The sequence below is a fragment of the Mesoplodon mirus genome (genome assembly GCF_964341445.2).
Source record: "Mesoplodon mirus genome assembly, chromosome: 5".
NCBI lineage: Eukaryota > Metazoa > Chordata > Mammalia > Artiodactyla > Ziphiidae > Mesoplodon > Mesoplodon mirus.
The window spans coordinates 70,632,300-70,653,086 of record NC_138980.1 but is presented as its reverse complement, the minus strand read 5'-3'; the positions used below and the strand labels follow the sequence as shown (position 1 = coordinate 70,653,086).

Sequence of the window (20,787 nt, the reverse complement as noted above, 5' to 3'; positions counted from 1 at the left end):
ACTGAGGCACAGGGTGATGTGGTCTTAGCTTGCCTCAGACCCACTTAACAGCTGTTTTTCTGTTAATATTCTAGAGCGAACCCTGGACAGTCCAGTTTCCTGTCACTGTCACTTTGAAGAATGACAGTTTAAACCTTATTCCCATCCTAGAATTGAATTTTAGTGAATAAAAGGTCAGAATTTCCCCATTTAAGATGCTACACTCAGTCTGAGAATAAGATAGAGAACCTGAGTCCCTTAAGCATAAGATAGAGGGGAGTGCCTGCAAATACGCTGTGAAGGCCTCATCCAAAAGAGCACATTTTCTATGTACCATCAGGTCTTTTTCCTCAAAACTTTGTGGGCTTTCAGCCTGTTCCAGAAGCGCAAAGGTACCAGGCTTTTAAAATTCATGTCATGAATAAACAAGAGGAGAGGGTATAAATAAACATTATATGATAGTAGAATGTCTGCTATAATAGGTATAATCATTCTAAAGTAGCTCAGGGAAAGATCTATATTTTTATCACTTATTGGAGAATTATGTGAAGATAAGAATTTACATTAGACCCAAACTATCTTTTTGACACATAAAAGTCATTTCCAGATGCCCAGCCTGTATGAGCCTGACCTGGGCCACAGCATTGACCACTGCCATCTCCTCCACATCAAGTCTTAGACCTCTCTGTACTAGTTTCTCCACAGGAAAATGGGCATGAAGAGTTCTCTCATTCCCCCCAAACCCTTATGCCTAACTTGAATTCATAAGATGAAAGGTGAGATTATAACTTTCAAATATGCTAAAGTATGATGATAATGCTTCTGTGTCAAGGATGCCCATATTTCAACACGGACCCAGGATCCTGGGAAAATCTCTCATCATTAAAGCCCAGGAGGCTGACTCCATTCCACATTCGCACCTGCAAACACAGTCAGCATGCTCAGCACAGAGCACATGGCAGAGGCCACGGTCCCATGATGCTGTGCTGATTTCTCTTAACTGGCCATTGGTTATAGTGAGTTTTATGAGGGCAGACAGTATAATCCAGCCTTGGCTGCCCTAGTGGGACCTCCTCTGCAGGTGAATCCTTGTTGGGGCTGTGGCCCTTTGCTGTCAGAAGGCCCCTCTGGCTCATCACTCCCTTCTGGATGTTTCTGGGCCTGTATGGCTCACCTGACCATCTCCCTTTTCTCCCTTCCTTGGGCCAGGGAAGTCTCAGGCTCTTCTGTTTGTAAAACACAACATGGCACTTTTAGCTTAAGGGCCCCATTCACCCCTTCAGCAAGTCTCTGCTTGTCCCTTGGTGCTGAGGATGGGCCCTCTTTAGGGCCCCACTGCTCCTGCAGTCCTTTAGGATATGGACCACTTCACCCATGCTTCTGGGAGGTAGATCTGAGTGTTTGACTTCAGCTCTGCTGGGTATGGGTCCTGGGGAAGGTCAAAGCCCCTATATCTTTCCTGAATCACTGGGACATTGCCCTCTTCCCCATCATGCTCTCCTTGATTCCCTCCCCACAGCCTTTTAGGGCCTTACCGATGTCAAAGCCTGGAGACCATCCTCCTTCTCCCCACCTCTCCACCCCCCCCCACCACGTGCAGACAGTCACCGTGGTTCATCCACTCTAACCTCAGCCTCCTTCTCCATCCCCTGTCCACAGCCTCTTCATGGATCTATCAGCTCCCTTTGGAGCTGCATTTCCTTCACAACATTTGCTCAGTTGTAAATGAGCCCTCATTCCTGTGACTCTTTGATTAATATCTGTCTTCCCAACCAGTCTGCAAGTTCCATGAGGGGAGGAATCCCGACTGCTTCTACTCATCATAAAACCCCCAGCACCAAGCTCGGGCATCCCCTCCCATCCTCTCCCATCCCTTCCAACCCATCCTTTGCACTGTTGCCACAGTGCTCTTGCTGAGGGCAGATCCGACCATGCTTCCTCTTTTTAGAAAGGCCTCATTGGAGACTCTAGCACCCTATTGGGACTTACTTAAAAGACCTTCACAATTTGGCTCCTGCTGGATTATCTGATTGAATTTTCTGCCATTTCCCTAAACTCTCACCTAGTTGCCTTTTTTTTCTTCTTTTTACAAAAGTTTATTCTTTTTTAAAATTAATTAATTTATTTATTTATCTTTGGCTGTGTTGGGTCTTCGTTGATGCACACGGGCTTTCTCTAGTTGCAGTGAGTGGGGGCTACTCCTTGTTGCGGTGCGCGGGCTTCTCATTGCGGTGGCTTCTCTTGCTGCAGAGCACAGGCTCTAGGCACGCAGGCTCAGTAGTTGTGGCGCATGGGCTTAAGTTGCTCCGCGGCATGTGGGATCTTCCCGGACCAGGGCTCGAACCTGTGTCCCCTGCGTCGGCAGGCGGACTCTCAACCTCTGTGCCACCAGGGAAGTCCCCAAAAGTTTATTCTTAAATGTACCATAAGCTCTAAGACAACACTTCATTCCAGCTGTGGGTGGCAACAGATGTTATGGCAGGGAATCCAGATGTTTAAACAGGAAAGGAATAAGGATCACCATTGCCTCAGGCACACGGAAGAGCTTACTTCTGGGCAGATTTCTTACTCGCACCTTGACCGTGGGGCTTTCCCATCAGCCTTTGCTTTTAGCTCCTAGAGTTTCTTCTGCTCCTCTTTCTGTTTCTGCATGAATATCTTATCCCATCCATCTTCTTGGTCTGTTTCTTGGGCTGTTTTAGGGGCTTCTTCTTGCCACCTTTGTGGCCAGACATGGTGTTTGTTGGCCCTTCCCCAGACCCTGCCACTGGAAGCGGCTTTTGTTGTTGTTAAGAAAATTTTCACATATTATGAGGCATTGAAACATCTGAACAAATCCATATCTGGGCAGTGAGGGAGCTGCTTTCTCCTTCACTTAAAAATGCCCTGCTCCTTTACCTTAAACAGGCTGGAATGCCCTCCTCATCCTCCTCCAAGACCCTCCATTTAGGGTCACCCCCTCCATGAAGTCTTCCCTGACCCTGCCAGGCAGAGTTCAGTGCTTCCTCCTCACCGTGCTGCCCAAGTACCCTTTGATGATGATCACATGGTGTAAAATAACTGATGCACCGCCCCCCCCCCTTTTTTCTGGAATTCCCTACTTGTCTATGCATTCCTCAGGGATGGGAAGATTGTTTTATTAATCTCTGTGACCCCAGGGCCAAAACAGAACTTGGCATGGAGTAGCTGCTTCATAATGTTTGTCAAATGAATGAGCGCACTTTGGAAAAGAAGCCTGCTTTACCCAGGGGACAATCACAGGCTGATGATTGAGAGTTGAGATGTAGAATCATCAGGTTCTCAACGATAATCAAAATCTGAATTTAGTATGCTATTCTTTAGAATTTAGTGTCACAGGAAAGTGACCCAACTTTTAAAGGCACTTAGCTTCTACCTTAGAGCAGAGGCCCTGGTATGGGAGTGGGGGAATTTCAGGTAAAAAGGTGGAGGACAGGCTTGGAGCCGTGCAGATCTGGGTTCAAATCCTCTTTTGGCTCTGTGGTCTTGGGCAAGTCCAATAGCTCACGGAGCTTCAGGTTCTTGGTAGTAGTATCTATGTCATTCCGTTGTTGTGTGGATTAAACAAGAGGGCAGATCACGTGTCTGTCATGAGTTGTTCAACAGCAGGGTGGTGCGGTGGTCCTGGGGTGGTGTATGTGTGGGCAGAGTCTCAAGGAGCCTCTGCCTCAGCCCCAGTGCCCATCTCCAGGTTCACTGGAAGGAGGAACTGGCTTTCCTGCAGCCCCACTGAGGTGGGTGGAGCTGAGTCAGTGCCTTCTGCCTCTGGTGTGCATATGAGTCTCTCTGTAAGGTATGGAAATTTTCCATGACTGTCATGGAAAATAGAAGCTTCTAATTTTGCCTAGCACTGCTGAAGTTCCTTCCATTAAAATGATCCCTGGGGAACGGAATAACCTTAAGAGAGGTATTTTTTGATTAGCAATGTCTCAACCCGGCTATGCTATGAAGCTGATTCCACAACAGCCTGTAGAAAAGATTGGCTGGGATCATCTTTTGTGGGTCAGGGCCTACATTTTTTTTTTTTTAATTTATTTTTGGCTGGGTAAGGTCTTCGTTGCTGCACGCCGGCTTTCTCTAATTGCAACGAGCGTTGCAGTGCACAGGCTTCTCATTGCGGTGGCTTCTCGTTGCGGAGCACGGGCTCTAGGTGCACAGCCTTCAGTAGCTGTAGCATGCGGGCTCAGTAGTTGTGGCTTGCAGGCTCTAGAGCACAGGCTGAGTAGTTGTGGCACATGGGCTTAGTTGCTCCGCAGCATGTGGGATCTTCCTGGACCAGGGCTTGAACCCGTGTCCCCTGCATTGGCAGGTGGATTCTTAACCACTGAGCCACCAGGGAAGCCCAGGGCCTACATTTAATCTCCAGTCAAAATTAAGTGGGGGAGGCCAAGTTCACCAAAAGAGAAGACCAGGAGCCCATCCTGGGTTATGTTAGAGAGCCCTTCACTTCCCTGCTCTGGGTCCCCTCATCGTCCCCAGCCCCTCCATTTCTTCTTTGTGTACCTGTCCTGTTATGGTCACCAGTCTGAGTATAGGGAAGGCCACCCTTTTCCTACACATTCTCACCCAGCTGTATTTCATTAGTGAGCCAAGGATTTTTGTCTCTGTTTTTCCAACACTGAAACTAGAGTGCTGGACCCCAAGGTTTCCATATGATCTCTAAGCAGAAAGCCTTTGCCTATGGAATATGTGCATTCTAGGAAAGGTGGCTGCAAAACAAAACTGCAAAAAGCAAATCCTATTTGTCTACTGACTTCCATGATAAAAATCAAAGGTATGTTCCCAATAAGACCAAAATTTCTAACAGTTGGAACTGAGAACTTTAAGACTCTTTGAAAGAAAACGCATTTTCAGGCAATTTCACCTCCACTTCCTTACCCCCATCTCAGGACACTTAGATTTTATACTCTGGGAGCATAAAACTGGTCTGCACACCTTCTCCTCCTCACCTTTGGTCATTTGCAGTTTCTAATAGAAGTGACTTAGAGACAATGAGCTGCCAGCTGGTGCCCATCTGTCATGCGCAGGCAGGCCCAGCTCACCACCCAATAACCCGTGTGCACACGTGCCCCTTTTCCTGCTCCTCCCTTCACACCAGCCCCCGACACTGAAGCAGCTGTGAAACATAACCAGACCTTTGGTTCTGAAGGCAGAGGAGGCTGGAAAGTTGCCTCCTAACTGCTCCTAGGGTTTGACTGCAGACCATGCTCTCCGCTGGAATCTGGCTACGTATTCTAACTGCACAGAGCTTGAAATCCTATCAATAATGCACTCACTTAGGTTAACAAGCTCTTTTTGTTTTTCAATGCGCAGAGCTGAGCGTGGTCTGTCTCCCCATCTGAGTAATGATGAGGTAGAATCAGATCAGCATTTCTCACTGTGTGGTCCTAAGACCACCTATATCAGAATCCCCCAGTGGATTGTTTGTGCTGACTTCTAGGCCTACCTGGAAAGGTGGTAACTAGGCTCTCTAAGGGGTGGGGTCCGGGAAGACTCAGGTTTAGCCATCTCCCCGGATGATTCTGGTGTGGTCTGAGAAACACTGGTCTCAATGAAGACTGCTCATACTGTGTGTTTATTCATACGTTGGGCAGAATTAGTTCAGTCTGTCTGTTTACCTCTACCTCCCCTCACTGAGGTCTGCCAGATGGACGGGATGGGAATTTGGGGGTGGGGAGGGAGGTACGGTGATTCTGGAACTGGAACACACTGGAGGTTAGGGCAGGGCTTGGCTGAGGGTTGTGGGTCTGTTGCTGGTGGAGAAACCTTTCTTCTTCTCTTTCCTTTTGTCCCAGGTTGTCTCTCCCCCTTCCATTTGGGACAGGACTATAACTCAGTCGGATTCGGGTGGGACTGGCTTTTGTGAGCTGGCCTCGGCCCACACCCCTAGGTGAACAGGGCTCTTGTGAGACAGCTGTCTGTTGGCTCCTAACAGCTGACTTTCAAAGTGGACTTCCTTAGGGACCCAAGCTGTCCTTGAACATGGCTGGGGTGGGGTTGAGGGGGGCAAAGATAGGGGAAGAGTACCCGCAGTGTGCTCCAGCCCAAATTTCCTTTCTGTAGCATTGAGTCTTCTGACTCTATAGAAGCAGATGAGAGGACCATCTTACCCTAAAGCTCTAAATTCCACACACAGACAGAGGGCGCCCTGGGGGTGGGCCAAAGGGCTGATCCTGAGCTGGGCAGGGTGGCCCGGGTGTGGGCTGTTATGAAGCATTCACCAAGCGAGTCACTGGACTTCATCATCAGCATTGCTGGCACTCAGAATAGCTCTGAGTCCCCCTCAAGCACGAGAATCCTTTATCCTCATGTGGCTTTTTGCTTATCAAAGAAGATCTCTGGGGGGGGGGCGATACACTGCAGAGAGCAGTCAAAAGGTAAGAGATGACATTTACAAAAATCCATTCTTTCCTCTCCACTTCAGCGCTCTGTTGACTGTTTTCCTGTTCAATCAAATCCTATTCACAGCTTCACATCCCATTTTAGGAGTTGCCAAGGCGATAAATACCCTGTCCTTTCTTTACTGTGCTTGCTTTCGCCTTTTTCTCTCCCTTGCCCATCCTGGGGAGCCTGAATCCTCTTTGGTTGGGTTTCTCACGTCTAGAAAGCTCCATTCAGTTCCCAGCAATGGGACAAGCCAATTGCTTTGGCCCTTCCTCCTGCTGTTACCTTTCCCCATGACTTTTCCTGATCCCAGAGACTCCCTTTATAGATTGGCTGTGCTGTGTCCAGCTGAGAACTGTGGCCTGGACAGCCCTGCTCTTAAGTCATGACCTTTTTCATTTTTCATGTGTCGTGCTGCCAACTTTCAGAGGGACTGTGGGCTGACAGTACAGCCTCCTTGTAGGGGGAGCGAAGGGGGATTGCACAGAACAGGGCAGGAGAAGTGGGACAGAGGTCCTCATGGTCAGCTTCCTAGTCAACTGCTTATCCTACTGCCTCGAATCTGGCTTCCTTTCTCCTGTTGATTCCCTCATTCTTGTTTACAAAGCATTTAGTGAGCAATGCTACGTACAAGACATCGTGCTAGACTGGAAACACAGGAGGGACGTCAGAGCTTACCACAGAGGGTGAGAGTCTTTGTGTATTGACTGACGACTTGACATCAATAAACAATGCATCCCACACTGAGTGTGTACAGTTAGCTTTGCCTCTAGCAGATCCAGAGCAAATTTGCTTTTGGGTGATTCAAGCTTATTTCATTCCTTCAACAGTTAATCACTGAGTGTTGGAGTGCTATAAAGTAGTCCAACTGATCCACTAATGCACTTGGCCTGATCTGGTGGACAGTTGGTAGGCTAGGCCCCTGTCCAGAAAGGTTCTGTAGAGCCAGTCGGTCCCCAGGTGTCCTTTCTTACAGCTCATCCTGCCCCCTCCTCCTTATTACTCATCATTTCCATTATGATCACTATTATTCATTGAAGGCTCATTATATGCCAAGCACTATATTCAATCTGATTTCTTCTTTTTGGATACTTACAACAATCCTGTGAAGCTGGCCATCTTGGTATTCTCACTTCAGAGCTGGGGACATGAATGCCCAGGGGGGTTAAGCACTTGCCCAAGGTCACACAGCCAGTAAGAGGAGAGCTCAGACTGAAACCTAGTCTGTCTGAGCCAGGGGTGCTGCGACACAGAGCCAGGCACCCCTCGGGTGCATTTCTCAGCGCTGGCCAGGCACCTGTTCTCTGTGAACACAAACTACTTCTTTGCCTCAGAGAGTAACAGCTTTTGTGCTTTAGCAGCACCAGAGGCCCACCCTTCTGGGCAATTCTACTCGGGCAGGGCAGTGCTGTCCACGATTTTGAGCTGAGGGGCACAGCGTCCATCGCACTTGGTCTGGGTTCTTCGAGTCATGGACTGTCCCTTGAAGGGTGATTTCTCTGGAAGAAGGGTCAAGGGGAGGCCCCTTGCAAGGTGGGACCTGCTCAAGGAGCCTGCACGGTGCGGCTCGACCACTGTCACTGGCTGGAAAATAAATTCCAGGCCACTCACGGGTTCTTGGGGACCAGTGTCCACAAGTGCTTAGCCCTGTGGGTTTCAGCTGCCATGCTTGTGGCTGGAGACCTGACTGTCCTTCCCTCAAGACTCGGGGCGGGAGCCTGATGAAGGCAGGGAGCAGTTCTGGGACCAGGTGAGCCTGGAGCAGGACCTGGACTGGAAACGCTTCTGAGCTTCAGGCACTTTACAGAATCGGCTTCGTTTATTTGTGAAGGTATTTGTGAACAAGGGTGGGAAGTCTTATTTCCATCTTGCCGGTGAGGACACGGAGGCTCAGATCAATCAAGTGACTTGGCTTAAAGTCATTAGCTACGAAATGCCTATGCCAGTGTAAACTCAGATTTGCCAGATTCTCCTACTAGACGACTGCTCAGTGCTACTGATGGCCCTCCAGGAGACCCCCTGGCATCCCCCAGAGGGGAGGAGCTCTGGGTCTTTGTGGACATAGGCTCAGTGAGCTCCGACACCACCCCGTGGGGGAGGCCTTGGCCTTGCTTGCTCTGCCTGCAGCAGCTCCTTCTGGACCCCGGAGTCAGTCGGCCTGACAGCGCCTTGTCTCTCGGTCACACCGCGTGCCTCTTGCCTCCCTCGCCTGGGCCTTCCCTGTTGCTTCTGAGGCACGTGGTGCTGCAGGACTTGCTCGGTGCCCGTGCATAGCACGGGTTTGCCCAGCCAGGCACGGAGTGCTGCTGACCTGTGCCCACGGGCAGACCTACCTCCCATGCTGTGCAGATATGGCTTCCCCGGGGGCCGACCTAGAAGTGTAGGTACGCTAATGTCCTGTGGAGGGAATTTGATTAATAAAAGACAAAAGACAGCAGATGGAAAAGGTCTGGCTGATAAATTATCTAATTCTATCCTGATGGGCTATTCTGAGATGTAGTATTATATGTCTCACTGTAGAGGTCAGTGATGACCAAGTTGTATGCCTTGGTAGACAGTGGCCAGGTCAGCAACATGTATGTGCTTTCCCTCCCCCACACGCCATTTTCTTTTTTCCTTTGATCTTATTTCATTTGGATTACAACTCCCTCTCTCCAGTGAAATATTGGCATGCAAGACCTGCCCAGGGCTTTGTTTTCTAGGTAACATAGCTAAGCCAATCATAATAGTAATAATTCCTTCCATTTATTTAATTTACTGTGTGGCAGCTAAATCAGCTCATTGAATCCTCACACTGTCCCTATTAAGCAGGTATTATTAGTTGCCTCATTTTAAAGATGAGGAAACTAAGACTCAGAGAAGTTAAGGAACATGCTCATGGCCACACAGCATGTAAGTGGCAAAGTGAGGATTAAACCCAGCTCTTCTGCTTTTCCAACTCCAGAACCTGAACTCGAAACCACCCTTGAATAAAGTTGCCTTTAAGCTTTAGAAATGCCAAGGAAACCTGAGTCTCTGTGAGGAGACACTTGCAAGAGGCTGCTAAGGATCCCTGGGAAGCCCAGAGAGCCCCTCAGGAGAGAGCAAAGGGGTACTCACGTTGTAAACGCTGGGTTGTACTTTGCACCTCGGTAGTAGGAGTACAGATTGAACATCCCAATCATGAAGGCCACAAATACCATGATGAAAATGACCATGAACTTGAAGATATCTTTCACAGTTCTCCCCAGGGAGATCTGCAGGGGCCCAAAACTCTCATTGGCTGGCAGGATGTACGCGATTCGAGAGAAGCTCAGCACGACAGCTATCGCATACAGCCCTTCCGATATGATCTGAGGGTCTGAAGGCCACCACTTGTCCCTGGCTAAAAGAAAACAATCTGGGTTACTCACTGGGCAACAGGATCTGCTCTGGAAGAGAAACCAGTTAGGCATCTTTAGAGGCCTCTAACCTCATCCCTTGCCATTCCTGCCCTTGTCTTTAAATTAATCCTAATACATTGAAGGTGCCACCCTCCCTCTTGGAACATGCTGGCCCATGTGCCTGGAACACTCTCCCCTCACTTCAATCCCAGTCACCCTTCAAGACTCTGCTCAGGTGTCATCTCTTTCAGGAAGCCTTCTGTGTCCCCCACAGGCTGCGGCGGCCTCCCTGTACCCGTTGCTGCTCCCACAGTATCCCGTGTGCCCTCCTGTCATGCACTCGCCATGCTGCTTGCTATCCTATCTTCCTTCCTAGTGTTTGAGCTTCACAAGCAGGGGCTGTCCCATTCACAAGGAGGTGGTGGGGAGGTGCACAGACTTAGAGTCAGACAGACCTGAGGTCGAAAGTGGCCTTTCTACGCAGTGGCTGTATGTAAAATATGACTCTCGGCAAGTCAATTAACTTTTTTGTTTTGCTTTTAAAATCTTTTATTGTCATTTAAATTTTTTAAAATATTTTAATTTTATTGGAGTATCATTGATTTACAGTGTTGTGTTAGTTTCAGGTATATAGCCAAGTGATTCATGTAGTTATACATATACAGATATTCATTCTGTTTTAGGTTCTTTTCTTATATAGGTTATCACGGGGTAGAGTACCCTGTGCTATACTGTAGGTCCCTGTCAGTCATCTATTTTATAAATAGTAGTATGTGTATGTTCATCCCAAGCTCCTGATTTATCCCTCCCCTCCACATTTCCCCTTTGGAAACTATAAGTTTGTTTTTGATATCTATAAGTCTGCTTCTGTTTTGTACATAAGTTCATTTGTATCATTTTAAAAAATTAGATTCCACATATAAGTGTTATATGATATTTGTCTTTCTCTGTCTGACTTACTTCACTTAGTATGATAATCTCTAGGTCCATCCATGTTGCTACAAATGCCATTATTACATTCTTTTTTATTGCTGTGTAATATTCCATTGTGTGTGTGTGTGTGTGTGTGTGTGTGTATACCACAATTTCTTTATCCATTCCTCTGTTGTTGGACTTTTAGGTTGCTTCCATGTCTTGGCTATTGTAAATAGTGCTTCAATGAACATTTGGGTGCATATATCATTTCAAATTATGGTTTTCTCTGGACATATTTTGGATTGGGATTGCTGGATCATATAGTAGTTCTATTTTAAGTTTTTTAAGGAAACTCCATACTGTTCTCCATAGTGGCTGTATCAGTTTACATTCCCACCAACAGGAGGGTTCCTTTTTCTCCATACTCTCTCCAGCATTTATTATTTGTAGACTTTTTGATCATAGCCATTCTGACCTGTGTGAGGTGATACCTCATTGTAGTTCTGATTTGCATTTCTCTTATAATTAGTGATGTTGAGCATCTTTTCATGTACTTTTTGGCCATCTGTGTGTCTTTTTTGGAGAACTGTCTATTTAGATCTTCTGCCCATTTTTTGATTGGGTTGTTTGGTTTTTTGATATTGAGCTGCATGAGTGTTTGTATTATATATTTTTGAGATTAATCCCTCGTTGGTTGCATCATTTGCAAATATTTTCTCCCATTCTGTGGGTTGTCTTTTTGTTTTGTTGATGGTTTCCTTTGCTGTGCAGAAGCTTTTAAGTTTCATTAGGTCCAATTTGTTTATTTTTGTTTTTATTTTCATTGCTCTAGGAGGTGTATCAAAAAAGATTACTGCGATTTATGTCAAAGAGTGTTCTGTCTATGTTTTCCTCTGAGAGTTTTATAGTGTCTGGCCTTACATTTTGGTCTTTAATCCATTTTGAGTTTATTTTTGTGTATGGTGTTAGAGAATGTTCTAATTTCATCCTTTTACATATAGCTGTCCAGTTTTCCCAGCACCACTTATTGAAGAGGCTGTCCAATTAACTTTTTAAGCCTCATTTTCCCCATCTGTAAATTGGGGATAATATCATCAATGTGGTGAGGATGAAATGAAATCACTTATGTAAAGTGCTCAGTTGGAAAACAAATTGCAGGCCACTCAGGGGTTCCTGGGGACAAGGGTCTGGCACACAGCAGGTGCTGATAAATGTTTGTTAAATGGCTGAATGAAATCCTAACCACAAGTTTAGCCATAAATCAGAACAAATGAGCTCACACGGGGGCCAGGAATCTGAAGGTTCTTGCCTGAGAAAATGCTCTTGGGTTTGGTTCCTCAGGCAGTGTGTGTCTGCGAGTTGCTCCCTGACTGAGCTAAGGCCCCAAAACTGGTGACGAGTCATCCAGGTTTGCTATGACATCCCTGTTCCAAGTGGCAAGAGTCCTGGGACCTGTCTCGTGCTGGGGAGATTCTGCTTGTGGTCACTGGTGAGGGTCTGAGCTGATCTGGGTATATTCCTTCAGCAGAGCAAACCTGTAAAGTGTTTCTGTTGTAGTTCTAATGGTGCAAGGAGCAGCAGCTTTCTTTAATAAGCTGCCTTCTATGTGTCAAGACATACAGTGATTTTCAAGTGAGGGTAGAACCTTCCTCCTGGGGCAGAGTGTGTGTGGGCATCTGTGGTTGTCACAATGACTGGGTAGGAGTCTTATTGGGATGCTAATATCCTGCAATGCTCCAGACACACCTGTTCCATGAGAACTGCCCTGCTGAACAAGTCAATTGTGCCCCTGTTGAGAAATACTAAGTGAAACTTAAATTGAGAAACATAGAGAAACCTAAATTAGCCCTTACACTTATATTAGCTGTAATTTTCACAACAGCCCTGTAGAGGAGGTATTATTACTGCCATTCTAAAGACTGGATTTGGGGTATGGGGTCCTTTTCAGAGCCAGGTAAATGCAGATAGCAAGGATATTACATAGTGATTCTTGGCACCCCAAGGGAGATGGAAGAGAAGAATTTTGTTCTTTATTTGCAAAGCTAGACTCTGTTAAACAATTATAATCATAAAGAGCAGTAAGAGATCTTTAGTAAGGGGAGCCAGGCCTCCATTTGACACAGACTTTCATGTAGTGAATTCTAAATTATATGCGGAAATATATAAAGTTATAGACTTTATGTTCTCATCAAGGTCATAAAACTCAGAAAGACAAGTAAGGGGAACAAATGTATTTTTCCAATATATCTGTTGCCCTCCATGGATAAATAACACATTTGGATAACATGAAATAGGACTCAGATTCTTCAAAAAGACGCCAAAAGGAATTCCTTTTTTCTCTCCCCTATAATTTATCATCTTAAACCTCAGTCGTAATAATAAAAGCCATTCATATAATCTATTAAGATAGATTTAGCTGTTGTCAGACCCTGGTGACCCGGTCAGGACTTTTAGTGAAAAGTACTCTACTTTGACCGGCTTGTAAGAATTTTGATGGGTGTAAAAGCAAACAGCACTTTGATGATTCAGACAAAGGGATTTTCTTCCCCTTGGAGCTGTTTCTAGGAGAAAAATTGCCCTATTGTAACCTGAAAAACACCTGCCTACTTGGTGCTGTAGAGGTTGGAAGGGACCATTGCCTAGCTGACCACTAGAGGGCGCTCTGCCTCCATAACTGGGGCACAAGCCAACCCTTTGAGATGCAAACAATTTCAAGGGTGAACCATAATGCAAGGGCAATAAGGTGCAAAGCTTTGGGTTGGGTGCGACTTTAATGGGTGAGACTTTAATACAATCCAGAAAAGGAATAGAAGTCACAAGTGAACAATACTGTGGCTTGAATCACAGCCCTAAGAAAAGTATTCAATGCAGTATCAAGATTCTCTCATCTTTCCTTAATGAACCCTGAGCAGCATAGAGGGGAAAATATGCAAACCCATGCTTTTAAAATGTCTGGATTTGCTAAACCAACAAATGAAGAGTGGATGATTTGTAATACTACAATACTCTCCATTTCTTAGTGTGTGTGTGGGGGTTCCCTACCACATTTACATGTAACATAATCTGTGTAACACAATCTACATTGAATATGGGCAGCAACTCAAGTTTTGTGTTAAGTGGCCAACCTTCTGGAGATCATTGCTGTACCTGATCATGAAGATTCTGTGGTCATACACACCACGTGGCTTCCATCTAACAGGGACATTTGACATTCAAACCTTTCATGCCACTAGTGAGTGCCTATTAAATGTCCAGGTAATTTACCAGTAACAACAAATATCTATTGTTTCTTCTCCCCACTCATCTTTCTTTTAGTACAGAAGCTACAGTGATTGAGCCAGAAAATGACCCCAGAGGTAGTAGTGATAATAACTTGTTACTATTAGTGAGCATTTAATATTTCAGAACACAGTGCAAAATTCTTCATGTGCACTATCTTATTTAACCCTCGAAACAAACTTTCTGACATGTATTATCCCAGTTTTACATATGGGAAAATAGAGGGTCAGAAAAATTTAGTAAACAAGTCCTTACAGTAAGCTACAGAAATAGGATTTGAATCCAGGTCTCTTTAACTTCAAAGCCTGCGAACATAAACACTATGCCATTCTGCATCGTTTTCATTTCATGTTGGACCAGGATCCCTTGCTAACCAAGGCAATACCGTATTTCTGGGAACATTGTAAGCCATGCCATGAAAACCTATTTCTTCCTCTATAAAATAGGAACAACAACAACAAAATCCTTTCTGTGGGGCTGTTGCAATGATTGGGGTTTATAGTGTAAGATGTCTATACAGTTCCTGACACCTAGAGGGTCCTTGATAAATGGATGCTTTAACTCTTATTACTAAAAATTCAATCTAGCATCTCACACTGTATGGCCTGTGGTTTGAAAGAATTAAGGCATATTCTAAGAACCTATCTTGCCATGAGAAAACAATTTTTGAACTGGGAAAGCAAGACTTATTTTTGCAGAAAATACAGGGACCCAATATGTAAGGGAAAGTTCCTGGATCCACATCAGAAATGAGATTTCTTTAAAAAAAATAAATAAATAAATAAAAGGATCCCCCGGAAACGCTCCAAGAACCTTCTCAAAACAAATCCATCCTTTCCAACACAAAACGATTCATTTCTCGTAGTCACTAATTACACGTTCTATTCAGCTGGTTGTATTGCAGGGACTTGGGCTTTCTTGGAGGGTGGCGGGGCGGTGTCTGCTTTAACAGTAGAAACCACCAAAGTTAGGCACAGACATGTTACAAACCACCAGCTGCGGGACAAGCCACGCTCATCGCCCCTGGCCACGCCCCGGAAGTGCGCGGAGCGGAAGGCGTAGCCGAACACCCGCCGACTCGACTCACCGTAGGTGAAGTAGGCCACTTCTGGTGGAAGTGAGACGTTGTGGAGCGTGTCGCCCTGCACGTGCTGGTCCACGTACACCTGGGCCTCGCTGGCCTTCAGGAAGGCCATGAATCTTGCGGTGAAGGAGGCCACGAAGATGGACAGCATTCCGAAATCCAGCAGGTTCCACAGCTGCAGCACGTACTCCCGCGGCCCCTCCTCCCAGATTTCCTTGCATTCGGACCAAATCATTCCTGCGGGAGAGTGAGAAGGTCAGGCTTATTTTGCATTTCTGGGCGTGTGGGACCGTAGGGGGCACGGAGGGAACCAGGGTACAGATGTAAATGTAGGTTCTTTGGAGCTGGGAACGTTGAGAGCCAGCAGCAACCGAAAACATGCCTTCAAAGGCAGATTTATAGTCAGGAAATCCGCAGCCGGCTAGAATTCGTGTCACCTGTCTCTCTGCTTGCAGATAAACCGTCTCCAGGTGTGAGGAGAGAGTTCTCATCCATTGATAGATTCTTAGAGGAAATACAGGATAAATGTAATGGCTGACATTTATATATTTTAAGAACTGGGAGGTTATAAGGAATCATCCAGTTCTAAACTAAGTATAACGAAACTGAGGTCCAGGAATGGGAAAGGGTTTTCTGAAGGTCCCACATATGTCCTAGAACCCAGTTCTCTTAACTCCCTGATTAGAATGCTTTCCTTTATATTTCTACAAATGTTTCAGTGAACATTAGTTTTGGGTTATTAGTTTTTCTTTTCCTTACTCTTTTATAACGTATTGGATTTTAAAGACATATGTCTTCACTGTTACATGTTGATGTAGAAGTCAACGAGATGTTGCTACTTCCCCTATCCCACCTCTAAGCCAGCCTCCTGAGGTAGCTGAGACTAACAACTGGGTGTGTATCCTTATATACCTGTACTATCCAGTATCGTAGCCACTAGTCACATGTGGATACTGAGCAATTGAAATGTGGCCAGTTAAATTGAGGGATGCCATATAAGTAGAATACACACCAGATTTCAAAGACCTTTTACAAAAAATGTAAAATATCCCAACATTTTAAAATCTGAAATGATATTTTAGATATACTGAGTTAAATGAAATCTCTTATTACTAATTTCATCTCTTTCTTTTTATAATATGGCTATTAGAAAATTTTAAGTTAAATGTGTGGCTTGCCTTATATTTCTATTGAATATTGCTATTCTCTACCTTTATCTTCATTGATTATTAAATTAGTTTAGATTATTAAAAATTATTTGGTAACATTTTGAGCACCTACTATGTGTACATATTATATCTGTTATAATATATACTACACATTATGTACATGTATGTGTACATATTAACTCCCTCAAATCTTTGCAGTAACCCTATGAAGTACATTCTCTTATTATCCCAGTTTTACAGCTAATATTTCCTTAGACATAGTGAATTGTAACGTGCCCAGATAGGAGGCAGGAGATCTGAAATTTGAGTCCAGAAGGTCTCCCCCTGGAGTCCCATGCTCTTGACCACTATGCTCTTTGCTTCTCCAGGAAATAGGATTGAGTTGAAAGCAGATAATGAAGAAAAAACACTCTTGAATGTTTTCTAATTAACATCAGAGAGTTTACAGCTACTCAGACGTAGGAAAGATTTGATGCAGAACTAGCCCATTCTGTGTTACACCGTGCTACACTCCACCTGCATACTTAGAAGGTTAATATGGTAAAAGAATCAGTAACTGATTGGTTAGTGAAACAATTCCAGCTCATTGACCACATATCCCCTAAAGGTTAACACTGCCAGCCCCTCGGCCCTCCCCTGGCTCTCGTGCATCAGACATGATGGCCTGCCTTCCCAGGTTCTTCCTGCCTCTTCTACAGCTGTTTAGAGAAGTTGTGGCTTTGTGTGATGAAAAAGATTCTAAGGTCTGCATGTCTATCAAATTGGAGGGGGACAGCAGGAAGTGTCCCGAAACATTGCAGGTCTGTTTATAAGACTCCCCCCACCACACACACCTTGCTCCCCCCTTTTTTTCTTTAACAAAGCCATACTTCCCAAGCTCACACTTTGAAAATTTTTGTGGTAATTCAGTGAAGTAAAATTTCCTTAACAATGAAATGTACTTTCATCTGTGCCTGTTCAAATAGATATTTAAAATATGTTATTGGAAAAACCATTACAGGCTGGAAAAAATGTTTGTTGCTTTCCTCTATGCCCCTGCCCCCCAATTTAAAATTCCTAATGTCTTAGTGGAACTGCTTTTTGCTGAGCACTAGGAGAATTACAGGCTATCAATTATTTTAATTCAGGAAGCCCTGGGTTCAGTTTTACCTTGTCACTCTTACTGGGTATGTGACCTTCGATAAGTCCCTTGATTTTCTTGAGGCTTTGGGGTAATTTCCAGCACTAAAAGCTCTATGAATCTGAAATGCAAATTATTTACAGTAAACTGACTTTTCTGACCAATACAGAGGCTCCTCATTGGGCATTGCAAATCACTTCCTCCATGGTCCAATGCCCACATCAGTCTTCCTAGATTTACATATTAACTTACCCAGACTAATTTAAATGATTCCAAGTCCATGAGTAAAAGTAGCATGGGCCCAAGGGTTTGAGCAGCAGGAATGCTTAATTAAAAAAGAAATGTGTGAAATTAAGTACTTCAGTGAGTGAAATTAGGTCCCTTGCTTCCAGGGTGCTGAGGGTAGTTCAGCATTTTATATCCAACCTGAGCCCCCTGGACTTTTGCCTCTAGCATGTCAATCAGACGAGTATATAGAGCCCAGGGGCTTAGAGAGTAAGGATGTTGGGCAGTGGAGCCTCCTTCAGGCAAACTCCCCTTCACTGCGGGATGCCTGGAGCGCAGAGAGCATGGTCACTGGTAATTAATGAGGATGACTAGCAGAGGAGCAGGTTGGGAAATGCTGGGAGGCCTTAAGGGAAATGAGTAGCTTTATTTAGGCAGCTTCTAAGTAGCGGTATGTAGGCTGCTGAGATGGGGCTTGACAGTTCAAAAGGTGGTTCATTCCCATCCCTGCCTCAGATGCTATTCAGAAGGGATCCCCCTTCAAAGTCCTGTGAGACTTAACTGTGTGCATTCCTTAAATGGTCATAGCCCCTTCCTCTACATAGGGCTTCTCTACACTGTCCCAACACCCCCTAACCACATCTTGGGAGGCTTGTCTGTTGTTTTGGGTCAACTTCTGATCATTGGGTCAGGATATAGGTGTTCTGTTAAATCACAGGTGGGAGACTATCCCTAGAAGCCCTCAATCCTCAGGCCCTAACATCCAAACACCATCTCAGTGGCAGGTCCTTTGCAACACATCTGGACCTCACACACATTCAGGGTTCATTTGTTTTCCAGGCAAGGAGATGATATTAATAGATGCAAAAATTTTCTAAGAAAGCTCATCCCCATCTCTAATCTTAGTAGCTAACCATTGTTGAGTACCTGCTAGGTGCCAGGCCCTGTGCTAAACACTTTTCCAACACTAAAGCTTCCTTACAGCTTGATAGGTACTGACTATAATTATCTCTACTTTACAGATGAACAGACTCGTGTATGAAGATGGCAAGTAAATTATCCAAAGTCACACAGGCAGTTCAGGACCTTCTTTCCACTGTGCTGTCGCTCACCATGCCCTCTACTAGGCACAGACTTACTCTCACTGGTCAGGAACTCATTTACCACTTAACGGACAGTGTTGAGCTCTGACTTTGTGCCAGGCACCATTCTGGGGATACCACAACCAAGTAGATGCTATCCCTTCCCCAGCAAGCTCAGTCTAGTGCTGGAGACAGATGTGTCCACAAACAGTAGTGCTATAGGGTGACAGATGCTGTAATAAAAACGTCCAGGGGACTGTTTGTGGATACACAGTGATAAGAGCAGTCAGTATTATAATCATGAGACCCAGCAGAGTGCCTGGCATAACATATATCTGTTGACTGAATGAAGGAGGAGACACCTGGCATGAAGAACCAGGAGGTAGCAGGGGCTGAGAGGTGTTCCACATGGTGGCTGTGCATGTGAGGGAGAACAGGCCATTGTAGGGGACTGCAAGAGGCTTAGTATGGCTTCGGGTTTGTGGGGGTTCGGGTTGGGGCTGGAGGTCGGCAGCAGGGAGGCTTAGTGAAGGCCCCGTAGATCCTGAAAGGCCCTCCTTCAGGCCATGAGGAGGAGGCTGGGTGTCACCCTAAGCTAGTTAGCTCCTAGAGGTGATAAGTGGAGCAGCAGCGTGGTCTGACTTGCTGGGAGAAATTTTGGCAGGTTGGCTGCAGTAGTCTACTTGGAAATCTTACCTAGATAAATGAGGAGACCATCAAAAGAATGATTTAGGTGAGGAACACAGCCCATTTGATTTTGCAGTTTTATTCTTGGTCAAACCTAGATGTGTGATTCTGGAGCTAAGAGTTAGCACTGCCCTCGAAGAGTTTGTAATCCTTGGTGGGTCACGTGAGCGACCAGCTTGATCCTCACAGTTTACACATGTGAAAGCTGAAGTTCAGAGAGGCAGAGCCACCGAGGAAGAAGGGACACATCAGGACTGGGCTTCTTGATAACCAGTCCCAATCTCTTTCCTTCTCTCCCTCTCTTTAAGTGTAATTTTTCTACTGTGCTAGGCATTTACATCTCACCCCATCAATTGAGCTTTCAACTGGGGCATCTGTTTAAGAAAACACTGCCAGGTTCTCTGTAAGAATTGGGTTGAGAGAGTTTTCATGACATAATTCTCTTCCTAGATGGAGAAATGACATGCTTGGTGAAGAGGCTTCCTGCCCTCCAAGCTCCATGGCTTTGTGCGAACCACTAATGTTGTCTTAGTCCTCTGGTGAGGGTCTGTATAGACACACTCTCCAAGTCACAAGCTGTATTATAAGCTCTTTCCTCTCCCCCAGAGTGGCTGCTCATGATACAGACAAGAAAGATATATTCCTATGGTATGAACTGATGTTGGAGATTCTCCAGGCAGAAGGATCTGTGATCTCTGGTTCATTTGGTCCTCCCCAAAGCAAGTTGTCTTACAGCTCTGGAGGACACACATGTCTGCTAGCAAATTCACCCCTCCTTCCTCAGTCAGGCTCTTCTCTTGGCTTCCTTTTTTTTTTTTAAGTTTTTAAATAATTAATTAATTAATTAATTTAAAAAATTTATTTGTTTGTACCAGGTCTTAGTTGTGGCTCATCTGCTCCTTAGTTGCGGCACGTGGACTCCTTAGTTGTGGCAGGCAGGCTCCTTAGTTGTGGTTCATTGGCTCCTTGGTTCTGGCACGCAAACTCTTAGTTGCAGCATGCATGTGGGATCCAGTTCCCTGACCAGGGATCCAACCCGGGCCCCCTGCATTGGGAGCATGGAGTCTTAACCACTGTGCCACTGAGGAAGTGCCTCTTGGCTTCCTTCATACTGTGTCCTGGTTTTTCTTCTACCTTTGCATGTGGTCTTAGGCTCCTTGTGGCTTCCACCTCCTCTGTCCCTGCTTTAAATCTCCTGCATTTACAATCTAGAAGTTTCTCAAAATTCTGCTAGTAATCAAGTAAAGCATCTGGAGTTCAGGAAGAATATATTTCTGATTGGGTTTGACCCTTCCACAGAATTGTACAGCAGAAGAGGAACAACCTACATATCCAGTAGGGGTTTGGGGAAGTAATAGAATATTGTCACACTATGTGGCCATTGAGAGAGGGCCTTGGGAAAACCAGATACCTACATGGAGCAAGAGCTACCAGAAGATGAAAAGAATCAACTACAATTTGCATGATTAGAGAAATATTAATA

The 20,787-nt window shown here is 45.3% G+C and overlaps 2 protein-coding genes across 6 annotated transcripts in view; one reads left to right on the top strand and one right to left on the bottom strand.

Annotated features, from left to right (window-relative positions):
• LOC309805790 (uncharacterized protein) overlaps positions 1-20,787 on the top strand; it is a 460,110-nt gene that overhangs the window by 39,101 nt on the left and 400,222 nt on the right. The gene's annotated exons all lie outside the window — the stretch shown is intronic.
• Positions 1-20,787, bottom strand: part of TRPC7 (transient receptor potential cation channel subfamily C member 7) — a gene marked incomplete at both ends in the record, with an annotated part of 124,448 nt that overhangs the window by 22,031 nt on the left and 81,630 nt on the right. The window contains 2 exons of the mRNA XM_082623993.1: positions 9,481-9,745; positions 15,025-15,258. Of these exons, the coding sequence (XP_082480119.1) occupies positions 9,481-9,745; positions 15,025-15,258 (499 nt within the window). The remainder of the gene's footprint in view (positions 1-9,480; positions 9,746-15,024; positions 15,259-20,787) is intronic.